This window comes from Peromyscus eremicus, chromosome 10 (genome assembly GCF_949786415.1).
Source record: "Peromyscus eremicus chromosome 10, PerEre_H2_v1, whole genome shotgun sequence".
Classification (NCBI taxonomy): domain Eukaryota; kingdom Metazoa; phylum Chordata; class Mammalia; order Rodentia; family Cricetidae; genus Peromyscus; species Peromyscus eremicus.
In genome coordinates, this window is record NC_081426.1 from 18,746,078 (window position 1) to 18,766,782 (window position 20,705).

At 46.8% G+C, this 20,705-nt stretch overlaps 1 protein-coding gene across 2 annotated transcripts in view; it reads right to left on the minus strand.

Annotated features, from left to right (window-relative positions):
* Positions 1-20,705, minus strand: part of Ikzf1 (IKAROS family zinc finger 1) — an 80,372-nt gene that overhangs the window by 54,475 nt on the left and 5,192 nt on the right. For both annotated transcript variants that reach the window (XM_059275437.1, XM_059275436.1), the window contains exon 2: positions 17,757-17,876. In XM_059275437.1, coding sequence (XP_059131420.1) covers positions 17,757-17,876 — 120 coding nt within the window. The remainder of the gene's footprint in view (positions 1-17,756; positions 17,877-20,705) is intronic.

Genomic DNA, 20,705 nt, shown 5'->3' on the forward strand with positions numbered 1-20,705 from the left:
CATTCACCATATCACAAAGACTACCCAATAAGGGGTACAACTCGTGAACGACTACAAGGTGGTGACTGTTTCAGAGTTCTTCAACCTGAACTCACAAAGTTTATTATTAGTCAGTGTGTGCGATTTTATCCAGAGATGTTAGCACACAAATTAATTAAACAACTGGGGGATCCGTAATTGTGTCAAACAAACACACACTTTGTTTCCTCAGCCCTTGGCTCCAGGCCAGCTCCTATAGCACCACCTGTGACTCACTGACACCCAGCACATGCAGGTGAAGTAGTTCCAGAGGCCAGCCCACCCAGCAAGGCCTTTCTGCAGACTGACAACAGAGCAGTTGTACAAATCATACCCAAGATCTACACTTATGAGTAACCCATGCAAATGAGAGGGATCGAAAGAATAGAAATGATGGGAAATCTAACAGCATAAACATTTTCACACTTCGGTGACACATTTCTAACCGTTCAGGGGTGAGGCAGAGCTCTCAGAGGCCAAGGTTAGCAGCTCTGGGCAGTGACCAGCAACACTCAGTGCCTGAGGGTCTGTGGTGCAGCTGCAGGGCCCTTTGCAACAGATATCCCTTACAGAGCAGTGCAGAAAGGAGGGAGCTGCTTTTGCTTCAGCACGCTAAGATTGCCAGGAGGGTGCGAATGAAACCTGGAAAACATTCTACAAAAGTCAAAGGGCTGGGCCAGTGGTGAGGAGGAAGGTCTGTAGATCTGCGTGAGGTACCAGGGACCCTACATATGTGCCCATCAAAACTGATTTCTCGCTGGGCATGGTGGTGCACACCTTTAATCCCAGCACTCAGGAGGCAGAGGCAGGTGGATCTCTGTGAGTTCAAGTCCAGCCTGGTCTACAGAGTGAGTTCCAGGACAGCTAGAGCTGTTACACAGAGAAAACTTGTCTTGAAAAACCAACCAACCAACCAACCAAACAAACAAAAAAAACCCAAACCCTTGATTTCTCCCTTTACTTGTTGTGTGCATTGAAGTTTAAAAAAAAAAAATTCTGCCTCCTCAGAAAAACTCAGGTTATGGCTCATTCACTCCCTTCCCTGCCCCCACATTATATGGCTAGCAAGAATGTCCTGCATGAAATTAGACTAGATGAGATGGTAGGTACCTGGCCACAGAATGCCATTCAGCAAGTATTTGTTCTTTGGATGGCAATGAAGGATGTGAACACGTACACTTAAAGGAAAAGGTGGTCACAGCCTAAAGAGGCTTCACAGTACTGGGAGATTCAAAGATAAGAAAACTAAGCTAAGCAAGCATGGTGTCTGGCAATTGGACACAGTGAACACACTTCCAGCCTGTGCTGGGTCCTTGGACATGTACCTGGAATCTGTCTATGCCACAGAGGCAAGGTCTCCTGCAGTTAACTTTACATTGTTCAGGGTGTCACCTCTTCGCTTCTGTGAGTAGTGCACGGTCATCTTATGGAAAGATTGGGTAATATACACAACAACCCCTCACTGAAGCTGTTGTCTCCTATCTCAAGTTTATTTGACTCCACATCTACCTACAGAAGCATTGCTGACTGCAACCATATCTGGTCCAGAGGTCTGGTTGGCTTGTTCTCAGAAGAAAATGGTGGCCCAGCTCACTGTTCCAGTGAGGAGGGCCCCCGCTTGCTGTGGGTGATACTCCTCATCTTAAAACCACTTCACCCTTGTTCAAGCCTTCAGGCTATAGTGGAGAAGCAGCGTTTTAGAGGGGTGCGGCACCCCAAAGAATGTGCCACAAATAACTTTCTGAGCATGCCTACCCCACTGTTGCTCTCCTTTTGGAGGTGAGAATTTCACTAACAGCTTATTTATGGGGCATCTCTGACCAGCAAACGTTCTCCTATTGGAGAACGTTCCTTGTTGGGACTCATGTGGATCTGAAAAGATGGTATCTCTGGATGCCACAATTCACGACTTCTAACTTCTCTGACAAACTCAAACAATTTCTGTCAGCATTTAACAGTGTGAATGACAGATGGGAAACCAAGCAAGGAAGGGCATTCTCTTGGAAATGCTCCAGGCACACAGCAGGAGAATCTTGGGATTTGTGTTATCCTTTCTAATCCGAAAGCTAAATATTTACATCTTGATTATAGTAAAACACTCTGCCTTCCAAACCAGCTCCTGTTTCTTTGTGGAATGGTCAGCCTTCCTGACCTGAAGAATGAGCAGGGAACTCCACCAGCAGCAAGGCAAGACATTTAACACAAACCAGGAATGCTGTACCAACAGCCACAGACACATCTCCACACACCATTACTACCAAGCATTCTTCCTCCCTGGTCCCCCTTTCACTCAAACCTTCCAAGAGATCTTTATGCATTTATAAACTGCTCTTGAATGATTGGACACATTATGTGGCATGGTACCAAACCTTTCAACTGACTCTCAGAAACCCTGAATGTTAGGAGAAAAATCAATTTGCCAAAGTAAAAATGAAACTCAGTACAAGACCCGATGGATAAAGCTCCTTGTGAAATAAGCTTCACTAGGATAAGAACTGAAAAGAGTGGGCATCAGGATGTTTTTACTCCCTTAACTGAAGAGTATGGGGGTGTTTGGGGCCCCCTTAAAGAACTGTATGGATTGAAAGAATGACTTTAACTTTAAGCCTGGTCCATCAGTTTCCTCCTGAAGGTGTTTGTCTAGGGGAGCAGGGATCAACGCAGAACTCTGAGCAGCTCAGCAATCCTAACTTCATTATTTCCATATTTTATCCACAGAGCATCACATGATCAAAACAGAAAAAAACGATGTTTCCAGACAGACATATTATGGAATAGAGACGATAAACCTCTTAAAGGCAGGAATCTTGTCTTACTCAACAAGGCCCATGCATCCTGCACAGACTGAGCTGAGACACACTGGACCGAGTAGGATCTCATTGTTTGGCCAAATGTCAACGGTTCCGGGAGGCACAGAGATACCTCTTCTGGGGAAAGCGCTTACGAGCCGATAGCCACTAGGGGACAGGGACGTGGCTGTAAAACTCTCACATACTCTTGTGTGTGTACTCATGCAACACACCAAGAGTGAGGGAGGCAGCCTTCCTACTCAGCCTTGTGTCCTCAGAACGGTAAGAGTTCATAAACAACGAACATGTGCTCAAGAAACCACGAGGTCACAGATCGTGGTTAGTGAACCCCCTGGCTAGCTGTGGCATGCCGTCTGCAGGCACACTGATGTAAGAGAAGTGCACACAGGTAAACGTCTTCTAAAGAATGAGAACCATAAGCAAGGCCAGTGTACTGTAGTGTCCACTCTTTGTGTTTATTATATTCCATAGGAAGAATTAGATAGAAGAAGGGGGTGTTCAGTGGGCCTCATGTATGCATGTCTCGTCTGCAATTGGAAGGGCTCCCACAGAGGAGAAAACAGTGATGTTGCAGACAGAAGCAAGGGACTCCAGATGGACAGACTTAGTTCAATGTTTGTTGTCTCACTGCCCCCCACATCCCCACCCCATCCTGCCAGCACCCATGGTGAGTAACCTGCCTGTTGACCGGTTTAAATGGACTGCTGAGTCCACATGGTGTCTGGGTGGCCTTTTATCCAGTGTGTTTTAAGGGAATTGGGACCTTTCGGCACAGCAGCAACATGATATTGCTCACAAGTTGTGCTTGTATTTGCCTTGCTCCGTGGGTACAGGGTGAGGGAGAAAGGCATTAAAGGCCAGCCATGTATATTCGGCGACATATATTCACTATCTGTTTCATCCATGTTCAGACAGAAACTATTATAGTAATGAATCACTTGATACCACGGACATTCTTGAAGAAGAAATGTATGCTGAGGTGGTTTCATCCCTACGTGGTCATCAAAATGTGTTAAGTACAGACACAGACAGCTATGATTCCACTAGCAGATACCATCAATGGGACTGTCACATACGTGGCCCACTGGTGACTCAAGTGTCATTTTCTAACATATGACAGCTTTTGCCAGGAGAATGGTCACACTGCCATCAGTGAATTCAATAAAAGTGGCTATGAAACTTCAGTGCACCTAGCCAACCATTTCCATAAATATATAAGTGAATTTTAAGTGTCCAAAATGAACAGAATAGTTTGTGGGACAGGCTATATTCTTCTACATTTTATTTCTCACTTTCCTTTTTTTTTTTCTTGTTTCTCTATCTCTGCACCTTTCCTCCTTTCCATCAAAGGGTAAACACTGTGATCTCTTCTCACTTGGTGACTTCTGCCTAACAGGGTGCCTGGGAAGGAGCACACGCTTAACCCTGGATCTGCCTCAATAGCGCCTCCAGCTGTCTCTTGGGCTCTGAAACGTTGAGTCCACTCAGAACGCATTCCCCCTTCAGCTCCAAGTCTGAAGAGCAGCCAGCGGCAAGACACAGTGTACATTTAACTCTTTAAGGGACAGGCTCCTGTCCACCCGTGACTCTGAAGACACTCATTCCAATGGTCGCAAGTAAGTGCAGTGGTAGTGTTCTGGAGACTACACAGTTTTGAGGAACATGGCAGTAATTATTCAGATTTCTTATTAGTTTTCACAACCAAGTAGGATTAAACAAATCCACTTCTACTTGAAAATTTGCTACAATAAGGCTGGTTCCATAGTCTGGAGTGGTCGACGTGCTCAGGAGCCCTGGTTTTTATACCTATGGATATGGCACAGTAAGCCTTCTGTGATACGCCAGCTAGATTATTTCACCACAATAGATCCTGAACCAGGGAATGCCTGACTAACTTACTTAACACGAAGCAAAAAACTAAGAGCCAGTGGCCTTGAGACACGTGGCTTTGGCTCTGCTAGCTACCACCAATGGGCATCAAAGATGCTTCCGGTTACTCGTGACAATGGGCCTGTATCTGATGGACCTGCCTGTGCCTCTGGAGCAGAGAGCTGAGGCTGGACCAACGCAACACAATCCATCTATCGGTTCTTAGATCCATTCAAGCAACCAAATTTTGATGACCACATATCTATGATTAAGTGAAGGAATGGAGGGAAGAAGAAGGAGAAAGGAAGAAGAGTGAGCATTAGGGAGGGAAGGGGGAAGGGGGAAGAGGAGAGGGAAAAAGGGAAGGGGGAGAGAAGAAAGAAGAGGAAGAGGGAGAGGGAGGAAGAGAAAGGAAGTGGACAGGGAGGAAGAGAGAGAGAGAAAAGGGAAAGGAGGGGGAGGAAGGGAGAGAAGGAGGGAGGGAGGGAGAGAGGGAGGGAGGGAGGGAGAGAGGGAGGGAGGGAGGGAGAGAGGGAGGGAGGGAGGGAGGGAGGGAGAGAGGGAAGGAGAATCGTAAGACAATAACAATACAAAGCCACAATGACAGATCCTATCTCTGTGCTCTGGATCATGGTGTGCTCAGGAAACCCAGCCGCCACACGCACAGGGACACACCCTGTCTCCTGAACCGTAAGAAGAGCAGTAGGCAGTGGCAGGGCAGACATCTGCAAGGCTGGGGGTGTCTGTGCTGGGCCCAGGCGTGGGGGTGCAGCCTGAGGGGTGGGAACGGCAGAGCCATCCACACCCGGGCCTCCAGAACAGCAGTGGGTGCTGAGGCAAACACACGGCTTACATTTTAAGGTTACGGGAAGGAAGCTGGTCTCCGTTTCTCCCTTGAAAATCCTTTCCCAACACCTCTTCCCCCCTGTCCCTTCATCAGGTTGCAGCGGCATTCTTTAGGAAGTAGCAAGAGGATTCGGGGGCCACCATTATTGCAGAACCAGTTTCACAGCAGTCACGGGGTGTCCCTGGGGCTCAGCGTGCTGGGTGCTGTCCACTGTGGTACCTTTCCAGAGTGTGCTTTGCCTATGAAGCAACTACCAGGCTTGGGAGATACTTAAGTCAATAAACAGCTTCGCACCAGGACCACAGGAGAACACAGGAATCAAATGAAGGGAAGGAAGTCGGGCAGTGGTGGCGCCAGCCTTTAATTCCCAGCACTCAGGAGGCAGAGGCAGGCAGATCTTTATGAGTTTGAGGCCAGCCTGGTCTACAGAGTGAGTTCCAGGACAGCCAGGGCTACACAGAAAAACCCTGTCTCAAAAAACAAAACAACAAAACAAAACCCAAACGAAGGGGTGGAAACACAAGCTAGAAGTGTCCCCCCTCCCCTCACCTGGGAGTCAGCTGGGCTCAGGGAAACAGATGTGCTTCCCAGGTTCCTGCTGCTCTACGCCTACTGCTCTCTGTGTGGAAGCAAATGTCTACAGGGCCTGCTGCTAAAATGCTGACGCCCAGAATGATTCACGAGTGCGAATGGGACAGGACTTAGACTGAGCAAAGGTGTGGAAGACACAGAACTAAAACTCAGCGCTAATCCCATAATATTTTTCTATACTACAGTTCTATGCTTTTCTCAGGAACTCTTAAGCTCTGCCTGCCTGGGCTGGGGCTACAGCTCAGTGCTAGAGCACAGTACAGGGGTGAGGGAAATCAACCCCCTCCAACAGGATGGCTTAGTTGGCTCCTGAGCGTGAGAAAAGCAGTCAGTCCAAACTGAGATGTGATATAAGCATGAAATCCTCACTGGGCTCAACCTGTCCAAGGGAAAAGTAAAAGTTCTCATTTTTTGTTTTTTAAAAAAAACTATTTAGAGTGAGTATATATTTGTAATACTATTTGGATATATTGACGAAATAAAATATAGTAACATTAATTTACTTGTGCTTTTTCCCTCCTTTTTTGAAATTCCTTGCTCCAGGGAATTCAGAAGCACCTTTGCAGATTACTGCATTTCCAGTAGATAGCGCTACACAAGGACAGTGACTCATGCATAGATGTATTCCAGAGACACCGGCTACCATGCATCCACGAGACTCCTGACCCCAGACAAGGGCTGCTCACAGTTGTGGAGGGGGGAGCCTGCCGGTGTGCGAGGGGATGACAGCAAGTTTGGGCATGTGTGTGATACATAGGCCCAGAGCAGGCTGAGAGCAGGGTTACTATTCAAGAGGCTTTCCACCAATAATAAAAGTAGTTACTGAAATGCGAAAAATACACCGATGAACACAAACCCTTCATAGGTGTTTTCATACCCATAAGCACAGAGGCTAACGTAAAAACCAGTACGAGGACCACAGGGAAGTAACAGTCCTCCTAAAACTGTAAGCAAATGCACATGGCTGTCCAGCGACCCACGGCCATCTTCTCAGGATTAAAGCCACTGCCCTCAAGTCTCAGCACTCTCCACCCAACACTAATGTCACTAAAGGCTGTTTCAACTGTCACACCAGGGTCGAACAAGTGGTCACCACACCAGGCAACAGTTAGTAGTCATTATTAAACATTGTGGTGTAAATAGAAGCCGAGAGAAGGGCTCCGGGGGGTCACTGCTGATTCTCATTTTTATCGCAACCAAGTTCAAGCGGAGTGTAGAGCCATTGGGAGAGCAGTCAACATTTTGCCAGGTTCTAAGAACAATAATAACAATAATCATATAGCTGCCTGCAGGGCTGTCATAAAAGTCCTTTTCTCATTTCAGCAGGGTTTCACTTCTAGGGTAAGAGTTCTTCATTTGGAAAAAGTGGATGTCCACAATTGCCTGGGCCCTGCCGGGCAGCAGGAGCCAGCCTGGAAGCCATCCATTGATCACCCGATCACAGTTCACACCCTGCTGGATGGGGAAGATGCCGGATATCCAGGGCTTCACTGGAATCCTGGCCTGGTGACTTCCGTGGAAATCATCGACAGCCTGCAGCCACATCCCCTGTAGGGGAAGTACTCCTGGCAGCCAGCCTTGCAAAGACACACCTCAGTCCTGTGACCAGGGATGCCTGCCTTGACCTGACTCCAGCCAGGGGTGGCACCAACGGCTCTTCTTCTACCAGAGAAGCGAGTTCCAGCAGGGGTCAGGTGCTTCAGAGCCCCAAGAGTCCTGCGTCCCTCCACGGGAGGATGAGTTTTTCATCATTCTCCTCCACATTTGCATACTGCTAAGCCTTACTGAGAAAGTGGCCTCACAGCCACCACAGGTGCAGGGGCCAGTGAGGGGAGTCACCTCTTGATCTGTGTACCAACTTCTGGGGTGCACATAACTGATAGATTCAACAGAAGTTCTGTGCTTAGTAAGAGGCCCAGGGCAGTTGCTGCGGGAGGCCCCATTTGTGATACCAACAGCAGAGAGCCACTGGGAATCAACTCTTGCGAGGCAAATTTACCCTTTACTGGATAGATAGCTATTGGAAAAAAAAAAAAAAAGAAACCTCCTATACTTCATTGTAGCTGTCAAAATACAAAAATCATATCAAGCCAGCTCTCAAATCCCAAACTAAACTAAACTAAAACAAAACAAAACAAAAAAAGCCCTAATTTGCAGCACTGGCCAAATGTGTGTGGTGTAAAGACTTCTAACCACGGTAGACTACAAGCTAAGAGTCTGGCAGCACGAATGAATCTATCCAAAATCGGCTGGTTCTGTCTGGCTCCAGGCTAACTGGAGTACACTTTCTGAACTCTTTCCAAGTTTCTCTTATCCTAAGACAATTCCCAAGACAAGGTTAAAATCACGAGCAGGTCTGTGATCCTTTGAGCGTGTCTGGTGGAGGCCGGAGCTGGGACTCAGGCACGCAGGCCTGGGAGAAGGAATGCTTCCCGCACTCTTCACCCCCCCCCCCCCCCCCCACACACACAGCAGGCATCTGCACCCTGCTCAACTGCTCCTCTGCAAACTTGAAGGGTGATGGGTAGGGCTTGGTGTCTCTAGTTGAACCTTTCTACTTTTGCATAAAAGGAAGGGAAGCTTTTTTTTTTTTTCTTCTGGGTTATATTTATACTTCCCAAATCAGAAAAATGTCCTAACCAGATAGGAGGACAGGTGGTAACTGGCAACCACAGCACAAAACCTGTTTTTTTTTTTTTTTTTTTTCCATTTCTTTCTGAAACCCCATGCAGGAGGAAAGTTAACGGAATGTCAGTTGACTGCTCTACATACAGAACCGCCAGTGCTTTCAACACACAGAGAACAAAGCAGAAAATAACCCTGAGACCAAAACCCCGACACAGAAAGTAGCGCTTGTCTTATCTTCTCCAGGACCCTCTAATCTTGGACCCTTCTTCGTCTCCCTCAGTAAGTTAGTGGAGCACAATGCGAACTTTGAATTTAAGTGGTCAGAGTAAGGGGAAGATAAGATTAATATTGGGTTTTAGTTATAGGAACAAACCACTTTCCACAGTTAGCCTGTACCTTTGGAAACACATGCGGGAAAATAAAACCAGGAAGAAAAGCTGCTATTCGTCCTAGGATGGGACTCTGTCACCTCTTTTGGTTCAAATTTTCTACAGTATACTTTTAATTTCAATGTTGGGTTCTGGAACATTACTAACCACAGTGAAACGTCTTAGCCAGCTGAGGATGGCCTGTGTGAACTTGAAAGCTCTCGTGTGGGGAAGATACTGAGGGACGTGTGGATGACATTTAAGTCAGTTTCTCACCTGGAAGCTCTATGGAGATATGCGGTTGTCACAGTGGTCTGGGTGGGGTAGCACCATTGGCGATGTGGCAGGGACAGCCTCCCACAAGGGCTCTGCCCCTCTGCCCCAAACAGTAGTAATGAATAATGAAGATGGTGAGCATCAGATCTTCTCAACTTCAAACCCTCCTGCCTGCCCTCTCCTCTCCCTTCTCCACCCTCAATAGGGCAACACCATCATTCCATCCACACTGCTGGGGCACTGCCCTACTCTAGGGAAGAACAGGTGCTAGGGTACCCTCAGGGGGGAAATCTAGGCCAACTCCACCTGTAGGGATGAGGTGTGAGGCTAGAAAGAAAACAAAGGGTCCAGGAAGCTCTTTTGGGTCAGGCTTTCTGAAGAGAGATCCAAAGGGAGTGCGCAGGGCATCATGGGAACCACCCTGCTTGCCTCCCAGGACTCTGAGCTCAGTCTTTTCTTTTTCTCCAGTCCTTCCTGCTTCCTAAAGTGAATTTAAATATTCTCACCCTGAAATGCCAGCCTGGATATCCTCCCTTTCAGCCAGCAACTTTCTCAGCTCCCTTTTCCCCCTCCTCTGATCTTTCCATCCTTCCCTGTGCCTCTCCCCACCCCCGCCCCAATCCTGCTGCTCCTCTGCCTGATTTCCTTGGCAGCCTGTCTGGTTTCTGCTTGCACCTTGTTGAGCTACTTTTGGGAAATGCACAAGGGGCCCAGACTCTCCTTGAAGGGCACTTCCTGCGCACACTTCATCATTTCTCACCTTTGCTGCATCTTCTCTGTGGCTTCCATGCCATATTTCTTCTGAGAAACTTCCCCTGAACCACTGGACGTGTTCTCTGTTTCTCTCTCTCTCTTTTTTCTTTTCTATACGATTAAAGGCTCCTGTTCCTACAAGGTTTCCGATGTGTGCCCGAGGTTTCCCTCCATTGTCCTACCCGGCAGACTTTACCCAAAGATGGCACTTGTGCCTCTTCCCTCCCCACTTTCCAGCTAATTCCTTGGCTCAGAACCATCATTGGATTTTATCTTAGTCAACTTTGGATTCCCCACTTGACTCAGCAGAGTCACCGTTGTCTCAGTCACCTCAGTCGGTCACTAGACACAAGGACCTGTACCAAGTCAGTAGATAAACACCATCTCTACCTGCTTTCTTCTTCTTCTTCTTCTTCTTCTTCTTCTTCTTCTTCTTCTTCTTCTTCTTCTTCTTCTTCTTCTTCTTCTTCTTCTTCTTCCCCACACTGCCTCCTGGCACGGGTTCAAACACCCTTCCACGAGACCAGAAGACTTCCAAAGACTATCAGGAGAACAAACTCCAACACGCACATCAGCTGGGGCTCTCACCGGGGCCAACATGTTGGGAGGGGCCCCTTGCTAGCACCACTGCTCACCCCAGACCTCCCAGACCAGGCTGCGGAGGTCCTCCAGTGCCTCTACTCTGTCCCTTCTAAGCATCCTTTCCTCTTTCCTCAACTCTTCCTCCAGTCAAAGCAGGGCCAGCTCCCTCTCACACCCCTGCTCAAGCCAGCTGCTCCATGCATCTGAACCTCAGTCCAGCTAGGAAAAACTCTTCCTTGTAGATATTCTCTAGAAAGCCACGTTCTTGTGAGTTTATCACTGCATCACTGTAATACAGGCATCCTTCTCCAGCCTTTCTTTAAGCTGTCAAGGTTCCCAAGGCAATGGCCAAGCCCATCTTGCACACTAAAGGGCTCTAGGAATAATTTGGGGATCTGATGGGTTTCCTTCATCCCTGAACGGCCAGACAACCCACACAAAGCTGGGAGGTGACCCAAACAACACCCACACAAATACTAAACTGAATGAAGCTGAGGTTAGGGCAGGGCTATGCTTTGCATCTAAGTGGCTCTGTTTTGGATCAGATAGTAAAGACATTTCAGGGCACTGTGGCCACCAGTCTACAAATACAAGGAAGTGAAGGGGTACAGAATGGCTTTTTGTATACAGGAAGAGACTAGCCCAAAGTATGAGGTCATGCTCTGCCCTGACCCTCCATCAGCACATTGTCTACACTCTCTCTCTACCAGGGCCTGACAGAGCTTGCTTAGGCTTCTTGTGCCCCAGAATTCAGACAGGAAATTAGTGAAGTTCTTTCAGGGACCTTGAGTTGCCCTCTGTTGGGACCCAGGGTATGATTTCATGTCAGGCTTAGTGTCAAGGCTTCTGCCCAAGTCACTTACTCATAGGGGCTTAGGCACAAGGTCTCCCAATTGAGACGATATGTGATTTTTGTCATTATCACAACATGAAGACATTAACAACACCCTGAGTGTTGGCTGGGGTGAACTCCATGCCAGGGTGTAACTTGCAGGCATTGCCTGGGGAAGGTGAACTCATCCGCTAGGTGCACAGACGGTAGTCACTGCAGAGCTGAAGAGCTAGGACACACCAGACCCAGGGGCTCCACCTGCTTGAAAGCAGCTAGCTGAGGGCCAGCATCTCCAGGAAAATAGCAGTGGGTAAGATCCACACGTTTGGGCCAGTGAGACGGCTCAGTAGGTAAAGGTGCTTGCGGCCAAGCCTGACTTCAATCCCTGGGATCCGCTTGGTGGAAGGAGAGAACTGACTCCTGCAAGCTGTCTGCTGGCCTTCACACGTGCTTCATTCCACATGCATATTGCAGCTCCACACACCCCAAAATAAGTGCAATAAATATTAAAAAAAGCAACATTCATACACTTACCTCACAACACACAGCACACATACACATCACCATCCATGCCACAAACATCCATGCCACACCTACACTACAAACACTGTGTACAACATACATACTATACAAATTACACAAGCCATACACATAAATACCACATACATACATCCCACACACAAGCCGCTTGCACACCACACATAAGTAATATATACCACACATATACATGCCACACACAAGCCATACACATACCCTACACATAAATACTACACACAAGACACAAACATACATATCACACATAAACTACACAAATCACACATACATACCACATATATACTTACTATACACATGCCACAAACATATACACCACATAAATAGCAGACACACTACTCACACATTGCTACACATCATACAAATACACATGAGACTACACACATGTCAGATATACACTATATACACACCACACATACTGTGTATATATACAATATCATATACGTACCACCCATATGCCACACACATATACACAGATATACATATATACCACACATAACATATACACATGCACCATATAATGTGTGTATACATAGCATATACAAACACATATATACATACAGCCCCCCATATATATATATATATATATATATATATATATATATATACACATATATACATATGCCTCACATACCTCACACATACATACCATACACACCATAAATATTAATGTGTCACCCACAAACACACATGCATAAAATATCACATGTCCATGTTCACATATACCGTACCTATGTACAAATATATGCACATATATATGCAAATACCACACACAGGAACACATAAATAAGCACACACATATCTACCACATATAAACAAACACACATCCATTCATCATACATACAATAACATAATCTCCACCTAACAGAAGCAAGCGTGCATGAACAGGTGTTGGCAAACCCCTATCAGTTCGCATTTCCTCCAAGGGATATTCTTGAATTCCTGCTGCTTGGTCTGCCTGTGTGCACCCAAGCCCAACTCAAGATGGCAGGTGTTGCGCAGAGTCACTTCGAAGTTCAGGCATGACCCACTGTCAGGAAGATCACTGGGATTCCCACTGGCTGATAGATTAAGGGAGATGCAGAAGGCAAAAGGCTTGGTTGACAGACTGCAATCCTCATTCCTCTGCTGGAGGCAAGGCTGCAGCCACCCACCACCCCCAGGCCAAGCATGGAAAGAGAAAGAGGGTGGGAAAGTAGTTTTTATAATACTACTTAGTATCTCGTTTTTTGAGAAGTTCATGAAAAAGGGATCCTTCCCAGCTGGTCGGGATATGCCTACGGGGGTGGGCATGCCAGTGACTCCCACAAGCATTCCATGGTAGAGATGGTAAGTTACATTATGAACAAAATTTCACAGATCTGCCCCATTGAAACCACAGCCCAGATCATTCAGCTCCGAAGAGGAGCAAGGACGGGAGAAAGAGACAGCAAAGTGCTCAAAAAGCCAACCGACATCCTCCAGTCCTCCCCAGAGAAGAGAAACCAAGGCCAGCAGCAGCTCCCTAGGCTGGAGACGCTGCCTGCTAACACCTTCAGCCCCTGCACTTGCTGCAGCTGCTCAGATACTGCAAGATAATGCTTCTTCTTCCAAGCTGAAGTGGGGCTATCGCTTCAGAAGAGATGCATTTCACCGATAAAAACAACTTCCTCTAGCTGCTGATTAGATAACGGGGCTCACATCCGTACTTGAAGCCAGCTGCCCACTCTCCAGCCAGGTCTGCTGTCTCACTTCCAGTCCTGAAAAACTCCCTCCAGCCCCTCTTCCCTCTTCTGGGCCTAAGAGAATCCTCATGACTGCCACGCACCCGAGGACCACCCTCGCCTGCCTGCAGCTGACCAGGGAGACAGGAGAAAGGCAAGGACTGTAGTGACAGACAGGGGGAATAAGCCTGGTGCTGCAGTATGTTTGAAATGCCACAGTGACACCCAGAGTTTGTATGCCAACCAAAGCCCAGACTAAACGCCACCCCCCTCACAGGAGAGGACCCTGGCACCAGGACTATCAGTTACAAAATACGTGACAATATATTTTAAGTGCCTTCATGTTCCACACAGTACCATCTACGCTGCCTACACGCAATGAAAACTTGAAATGATTGCCTATAGTTTCTGCTTCAGCCCTGACGTCATGGCTGAATCAATGTTATGAATTGAGAAGAAACAAACACAAAAACAAACAAAACCAGCCAAACAAAATAAAAACCAAGATCAAGACTTTGATACACTCCATTATTTCTCTCAGGCTTCCTAGAGGAACGGAAACATGCAGATTTTATTTTGTACCTTTATTCCCCTTCCATCCAAGCTAAGGAGAGCCCGGATTTGGTTCAGGCACTCAGTGAGAAGCTGTGCAGGGTCAGCCTGTCTCGGAGCTGGCAGGTGAATTATCAGGCTAAGATGCACTCGAAGGGCGATGCACAGCCTAGAACGGACCCCCTCGGAGTTTGCACCCATTTCCTTCTGTCTGGGTTCCCTTGTCCCAGTGTCAGGGGCCAAAGCATCCCCTGAAACCTCGGCTCAGGTTGATTTGGAAACACCCCGTTTCCAGCTCAGCTTTGGGCGCACCTACGCTTCTGCTGGCATTTTCCCTGGACTCTAGGCTAAGCTCCACACTGGCCCGGGCCTTCTCATGGTGTGTGTCTGTGCTTTTAGCCTGGAATCCCCCTCCCCTCTGCTCGGGCTTCCCTGTGGTTGCAGTCAACACGGAGTGGCACTCTGGATTCTCCCTGTTTGGCCACAGTCCTCAGCTTGCCAGGTAGGAAGGGTGGCACAGCCCTGGTCCCTTCTAGGTCGCAAGGGGCAAGAGCAAATCCAAACCAGGAGAAAACTCGCCAGAAAGAAGGAAGGAGTATTAGCGAGCAAAGGAAGGGAGTACAAAGCAGTTCCTTTTCTTCTACAAGTTGCCCCTCTCTCTCTAGACATCAGCTTGGACACTGTCCCCCAGGAAGACCTCTACGAGGCCCCACAGTTCTATGTCATTTCACTGGCTCTGCACTCCCTCCGGCAAACAACTGAGACTCGGTAAACTCAGGGTTGCCTGAAGAGGTCAATGAGAGCTTCCTCAGCTTCAAATGGTTTCAGACACAACCACTTCAGAGAGCTGAGAGTTCTCTCATTTTTAAAGAGACCACTTCAGAAAGAACAAGCCACAGTGTCATTAAGTAGACCATTCTGATGACTAAACTGCTGCTTGCCAGAAAGTTCTCCTTTGGGTCTGACTTAAATTCTTCAAGCTGCACTTCAAATCCTTTGTTTCTTCTTATTCAGACTTTGAAGAAAATGGAGGCCCGATATTGGTGCTTGTCTTGCTCTGCATCTGGCTATCATTGTCCCAACATGTATACACAGATCTAGGGTGTTCTTACAGTATTATTAGAGCAGCAGTGTGTGAAATCCTAACTTTCAAGTCCTGGGAATGACCATTAACTAGCTGGGGGTTGGTTTCTAGCATCTCCTACTGCTGATTTTCTTACTTGGTCTGTTCTTGTCTCATCTGGAATAGCTCACAGCTGTCAACAGCAGGCCTGTCTCTCTCCCACTGAGTGACCCAACTTCCTCCACCCTCACTGCTGGTCAGCTCTGACAGTGCCTCCTTGGACTGTCCACTCTGATGGCTCACACCTGGATTTGAAGTCAGTCTTCCCTTTGGTACTGTCTTATTTTGACACATTTCTCCTTTTTCTGGCTGTTTTCAATTTGTTTATTTTATGGATTCATTCCCCCGCAACCTCCCCAGACAAGGTTTCTCTGTGGACCCTGGCTGCCCTGAAACTCACTTTGTTGACCAGGTTGGCCTTGAACTCAGAGATTCACCTGCTTCTGCCTCTCAAGAGCTGGGATTAAAGGTGTGCACCTCCACGGCTTGACTTACGGATTTGTCTTTAATTAATAAATCCGTGGTCTCTTCCTGATGCCCTGTTGCCTGCCCTCTCTTACTACCGAAGCGACCCTGGGCCCCTTTCTCCAGGACTGTAAATCTTGGGATGCACAATACACACTTTCCCTACCTTTTCCTTTTTGTCTGCCATTAATGTCTTCCTCCATGAGAAGCTCTGCTCTGAGGGTCACAACCAGGGACCAGGAGTCTTGGGTGTGTCCTTCTGAGACTTGTCCTCCTGCATGACCACATCCTTCTTACTGACTCCCTGTCTCCATGGTGACTCTTGCTTCCTCCTGCCGCCCTTTGCTCCTGCCCCAGACTGTTGTGGCTCCTGGTCTCCTGTCCTTTTTGACTCTTTAGTTCTCATGAGCGATCCCATGATACAGTGTGGTGAGGTATGGCTTCAACTTTATTTCCTTTAATCTGTGAATTTCCTCTCCATGTTATCTCCACGCTATTCTATTTAATGTTTTATTCTACAAGTTATGAAACTCACAGCCTGCTGCTTACAGGTGGAACTGGGGGTTTTCCTTCAAGGGTCGCACAGGACAAGGTGGCCACCATGGGATGTGGCTGGGGGCATTTCTAGGGTGGATCCTCTCATCCCTTTCCCACATCCTATCTGTCCTCTGGGCTTTTTCTCTCTGCTTTCCTGATAAGTAACTCTTTGGTCTCTAGCTGCCCACAAGAACTCTTGCTCCCTTTGTGTGTGGGGCCCATTTCAAAGAGCGCCCCCTGTCTTCAGGGCCAAGTCAATTGCTATTGCCAAACCAGGCAAAATGATTTACCAGGGCCTTTTATTTTCCCAAGTTTGAAATTCCTATTTTTTAAACTCCACCCTGAAAGGAAATTGTACTGAACATTGCACACGGTGATAGTCAGGGGGAGGAAGCCCTGGAAAGGACAAGTCTAAGGGAATTCCCACACTGAGAGCACCTGGTACTGAGCACTCTACTCAGTGTGCAAGGGGTTCAGGCCCCGATGGTGCCACCGGCAGTGACAGCCGAGGCTGATCCCCACTCACACTCCATGGTCAAAGGGACAAGATGCCGACAGCATTTTAATGGCACCCGTGACCTACTCATCTATAACAAGTGGAGAACACACGTCTTCCCTGCTCTCCAGGAACCAGTCTTGTTTTCGGTTCCCTAAAGCATGCCTACAGCATGATGATTCCGCAGAGGTTCCACAGCAGCTGTGGAATTTCAGGGCAAGCCCACCTCTCTCTCCATGAGAACCAAGTCAGCAGCCTGACGCTCTAGTAGGGGCTCTCCCTGTGTAGCATGGTCCAAGGACAATTTCTTCTGTTTCCCAGAACGAGCCTCTTGCTTTGTGATGAGAACCACAGGCAAGTGCTGTGAGCATCTGTTTATGCCTGGGTTACCTTGGAAAACAAACCCCTATCACCCAGGGTGCTTCTGGGACTAAACAAAGGAGATCTATATGCTCCAACACTGGCTAAATCTCTTGATTTAAATTGACCTTTAAATTTATGTAAATGTGTTTCAAAAGGTACCCATGCTAGTAGTTCAGCACATAGTAACACCAAGACCACTTGCAGAGGCAGAAAACCACCTTAAAAACACATTAATTAAAACAGATTGCCCAAGTCAGGAAACCCTGAAGTACGTAAGTGACTGACCTCAGAGGACAAGAGGGAGTGATCACACCTACCTTACCCTACACAGCAGCCATTTCCTAACTGCGTGTATCTCGCAGCCTGAGGGACACCACGTTGACCCACTTACCCATGCCTCGCTCACTCTTGGAGTTCTGCTGTGCCCCAGAGGTGGTGGAGAGGTCTTCAGGGACAGGCATGGGTTCATCCCCTTCATCTGGAGTGTCACTGACTGGGGGGCTCTCCTTCCCTGCAGACACAAATCAGAGCTTGAGTTTCCAGCAGGCATTGTCAGCACCTGGGCTTCACCTGGATGGCAGGAGAGGGCAGCATGAAGGGGGGCATCTGCTCTACATTACTGCTTCCCTGTTAGGACCAACATGGACTTCTCTTTCTAGGAATGAATATCACTGCCAAGCAATAAACAAACACCAGGGAACAAAGATTTACAAAAGAAAACAACACCTGTAACCTTAGCTATTCCTGGTGCTAAATTACTACCTAAGCATTGATACAACAGAGACAATATGTGGCGATGTTCGTTTTCAAAGGAAACCAGCTTTTAGATAGTCTCAATACATTTTAGTGCTACAGACCTATTCCTACAATTTTATTTATAATAGGCACATGAGGGATTCCATTATTTTGCTGATTTTAACTCTCTCTATTTTTTTTTTTATTTTTCTACTTTTTAACAATATCAAGCTGAACATCCTTTGATGTTTTTTGAGCATATCCTTAAAGACACCATTATATACTCTTTGGAAGTGTTACGATGGCACCTATATATCTGAGGCTTTTCACATGCTTTGACAAACTCACAGTCCACACAAAGACAAAAGTTTGTTACACTTCATGAAGTAGGGCCTGCCTTCCTCCCTTCCTTCTTTCCTTCCTTCCTTCCTTCCTTCCTTCCTTCCTTCCTTCCTTCCTTCCTTCTTTGTTACTATTTGACAATCCCATTCATGTATGTATATACAGCATTTTGGTCATTTTCAGCCTGTTACCCTCTGATCCCCCTCTTCATCCCACCGAATCCCCCCACCCCCACCCCACAGTCTTTGGCTGGATTAAAATGAAGTTTGTCTAGCTCTTTTAGGTATGGGGAAGCTGAGATCAACACTGCGAAGTTGTCATTGGTAGAAGATTCTCTTTTCTCACCAAGGCTGGAATTCCAAAGGCTTCACCTTTCTGGGGCTGGTTTAAAGGGGTTAATAAACACAAACCACATTAGAGACACAGGTGGTGAAACCCTAAGCCTATGCTAAGTGACCCACAATCTTGCTTAAGAACCTGAAGGTAGGCTACTAGAGCACCAACACCCCAGATGTGTGCCCGCTGAGTTGGCAACTTGGCCCAACAGGCAAAATGACCTCCCCACAGACACTAACCCAGACTTTTGGCAGCACATGCAAATAACATGTCAACCAGTAAAATCTTCTGAGGCCATGACCAGACATGGTGTGAAGATTGGATCAACTCACAAGAATTGCACCAACATTTTAGGAGATGGGCAAGATCAGTAAAACAGTCTCAGTACAGGAGACAAGCATTCCTGGAATCTTTAAAATAGAATCTGTACAGGCACCAAGGGCATGCTTTGGGGCTACGTTACAATCTCTAAGAAAGAGACATCACAATGTAATATCCCAGGTTAGCTGTGATTAGAGCAATTGGCATATTTTCAGGAAGAGCATTATTGGGTATATTTGGATGGCTGATACAAGATGAATAGTTAAAGATGGGGTAAGATTACAATAATTTCCCAAAGAAAAGCAGAAGACCCGAGAGACTGATTGAAAATGTTCATGCTATGCTAGAGTCTGGGTGCATTAGTCAGCACTGTCTCCATCACCCTAAATAGAAGACCTTTAAAGTAACAGTGGCTGGATGTGTGGCACTGATTCTTATCTCTCCAATAAATGAGGAAAAACTCCAACCAGGAGGATGCAGAAAGCATATGGAAAAAATTTGACAGCTCTTACTTCCATACAGGATCATGGCCCAGAATAAAGGTTTTCAAAGTTTGAGGACTTTAGGGAGGTATTCAAAGAAAGGAACCACACAAGATTCTCATTAAACAGATCTTTCTAATGTACAGACATTGCTGTGGAGAGAAGGGGGAGGCTGGGTGAACAAAGGCCTATACCATTTGCCTTCTGAAAGGCCAATGAAGAACCTCCAAAGAGGAAAGGGAAGAGGGAAATGATGTAATTACACTACAACCTCAAAAAATAAAAGAAACAATCATAAAAAGAACCTCCATCAGATTGAGAGTGGGGCCCCTGGCAGCAAAGCCACAGCTTAAGAAGCTGATGCACGCGTCGGTACACACAGAAACATGGAGCGTTTGGTCCCTGTGATTAACCAGCTGTTATTAATACTGAGTGGGAGAAGGACAAAGAGAATTGCTTTGACTTATTTTGTTATGATAATCTTTTCTATGATAACTTTGGTGTCATCCATGATGCTTCTGGGCCCATGGAGATGCCACACCAGAGCTGGGGGGAGGGCATGTGTGATAAAGATCAGGTATTAGCCAATAAAAGCACGCCACACTTTCAGCCCAATTCATGCTGAATTGTATGCAAAAAAAAAAAAAACAACAACAAAAAACTCTGCAAAACAACAACAAAAACATCCCTCTTAGTTACCCATTTTTAAAAGTGTGGCTGATCCATCTTTGAATGAACAGTATCAACTACATCTTAAGGTTGATGTTCATAGTAACTGCTGGGCTTCTTAAGAATCACAACTGGCTCAAATTATTACACTAAAAGGCCAGCTCCACAGTATTCCCTATCTCATATCTCAGTACTTTTCCTTCCCTATATGGAGGAAGGACAAGGAGTAATGAAAACAGTAGGGATCATGATTCTAAAGTACTGTGGGTCAAATTGATCAATAGGAACTCTCAGAGCAGAAGAAACCACACAGGGAGATGAAGAATTACAGATCAGTCCCCATGTTTTTGGGGCATGGCGTACACAACCAGACCAGAAGGAACAAGACCAGATGTACTCACATGGCAGCCAAGAGCATGGCATTAATTCAACCCTGCCTCACCTAGGCTCACTGA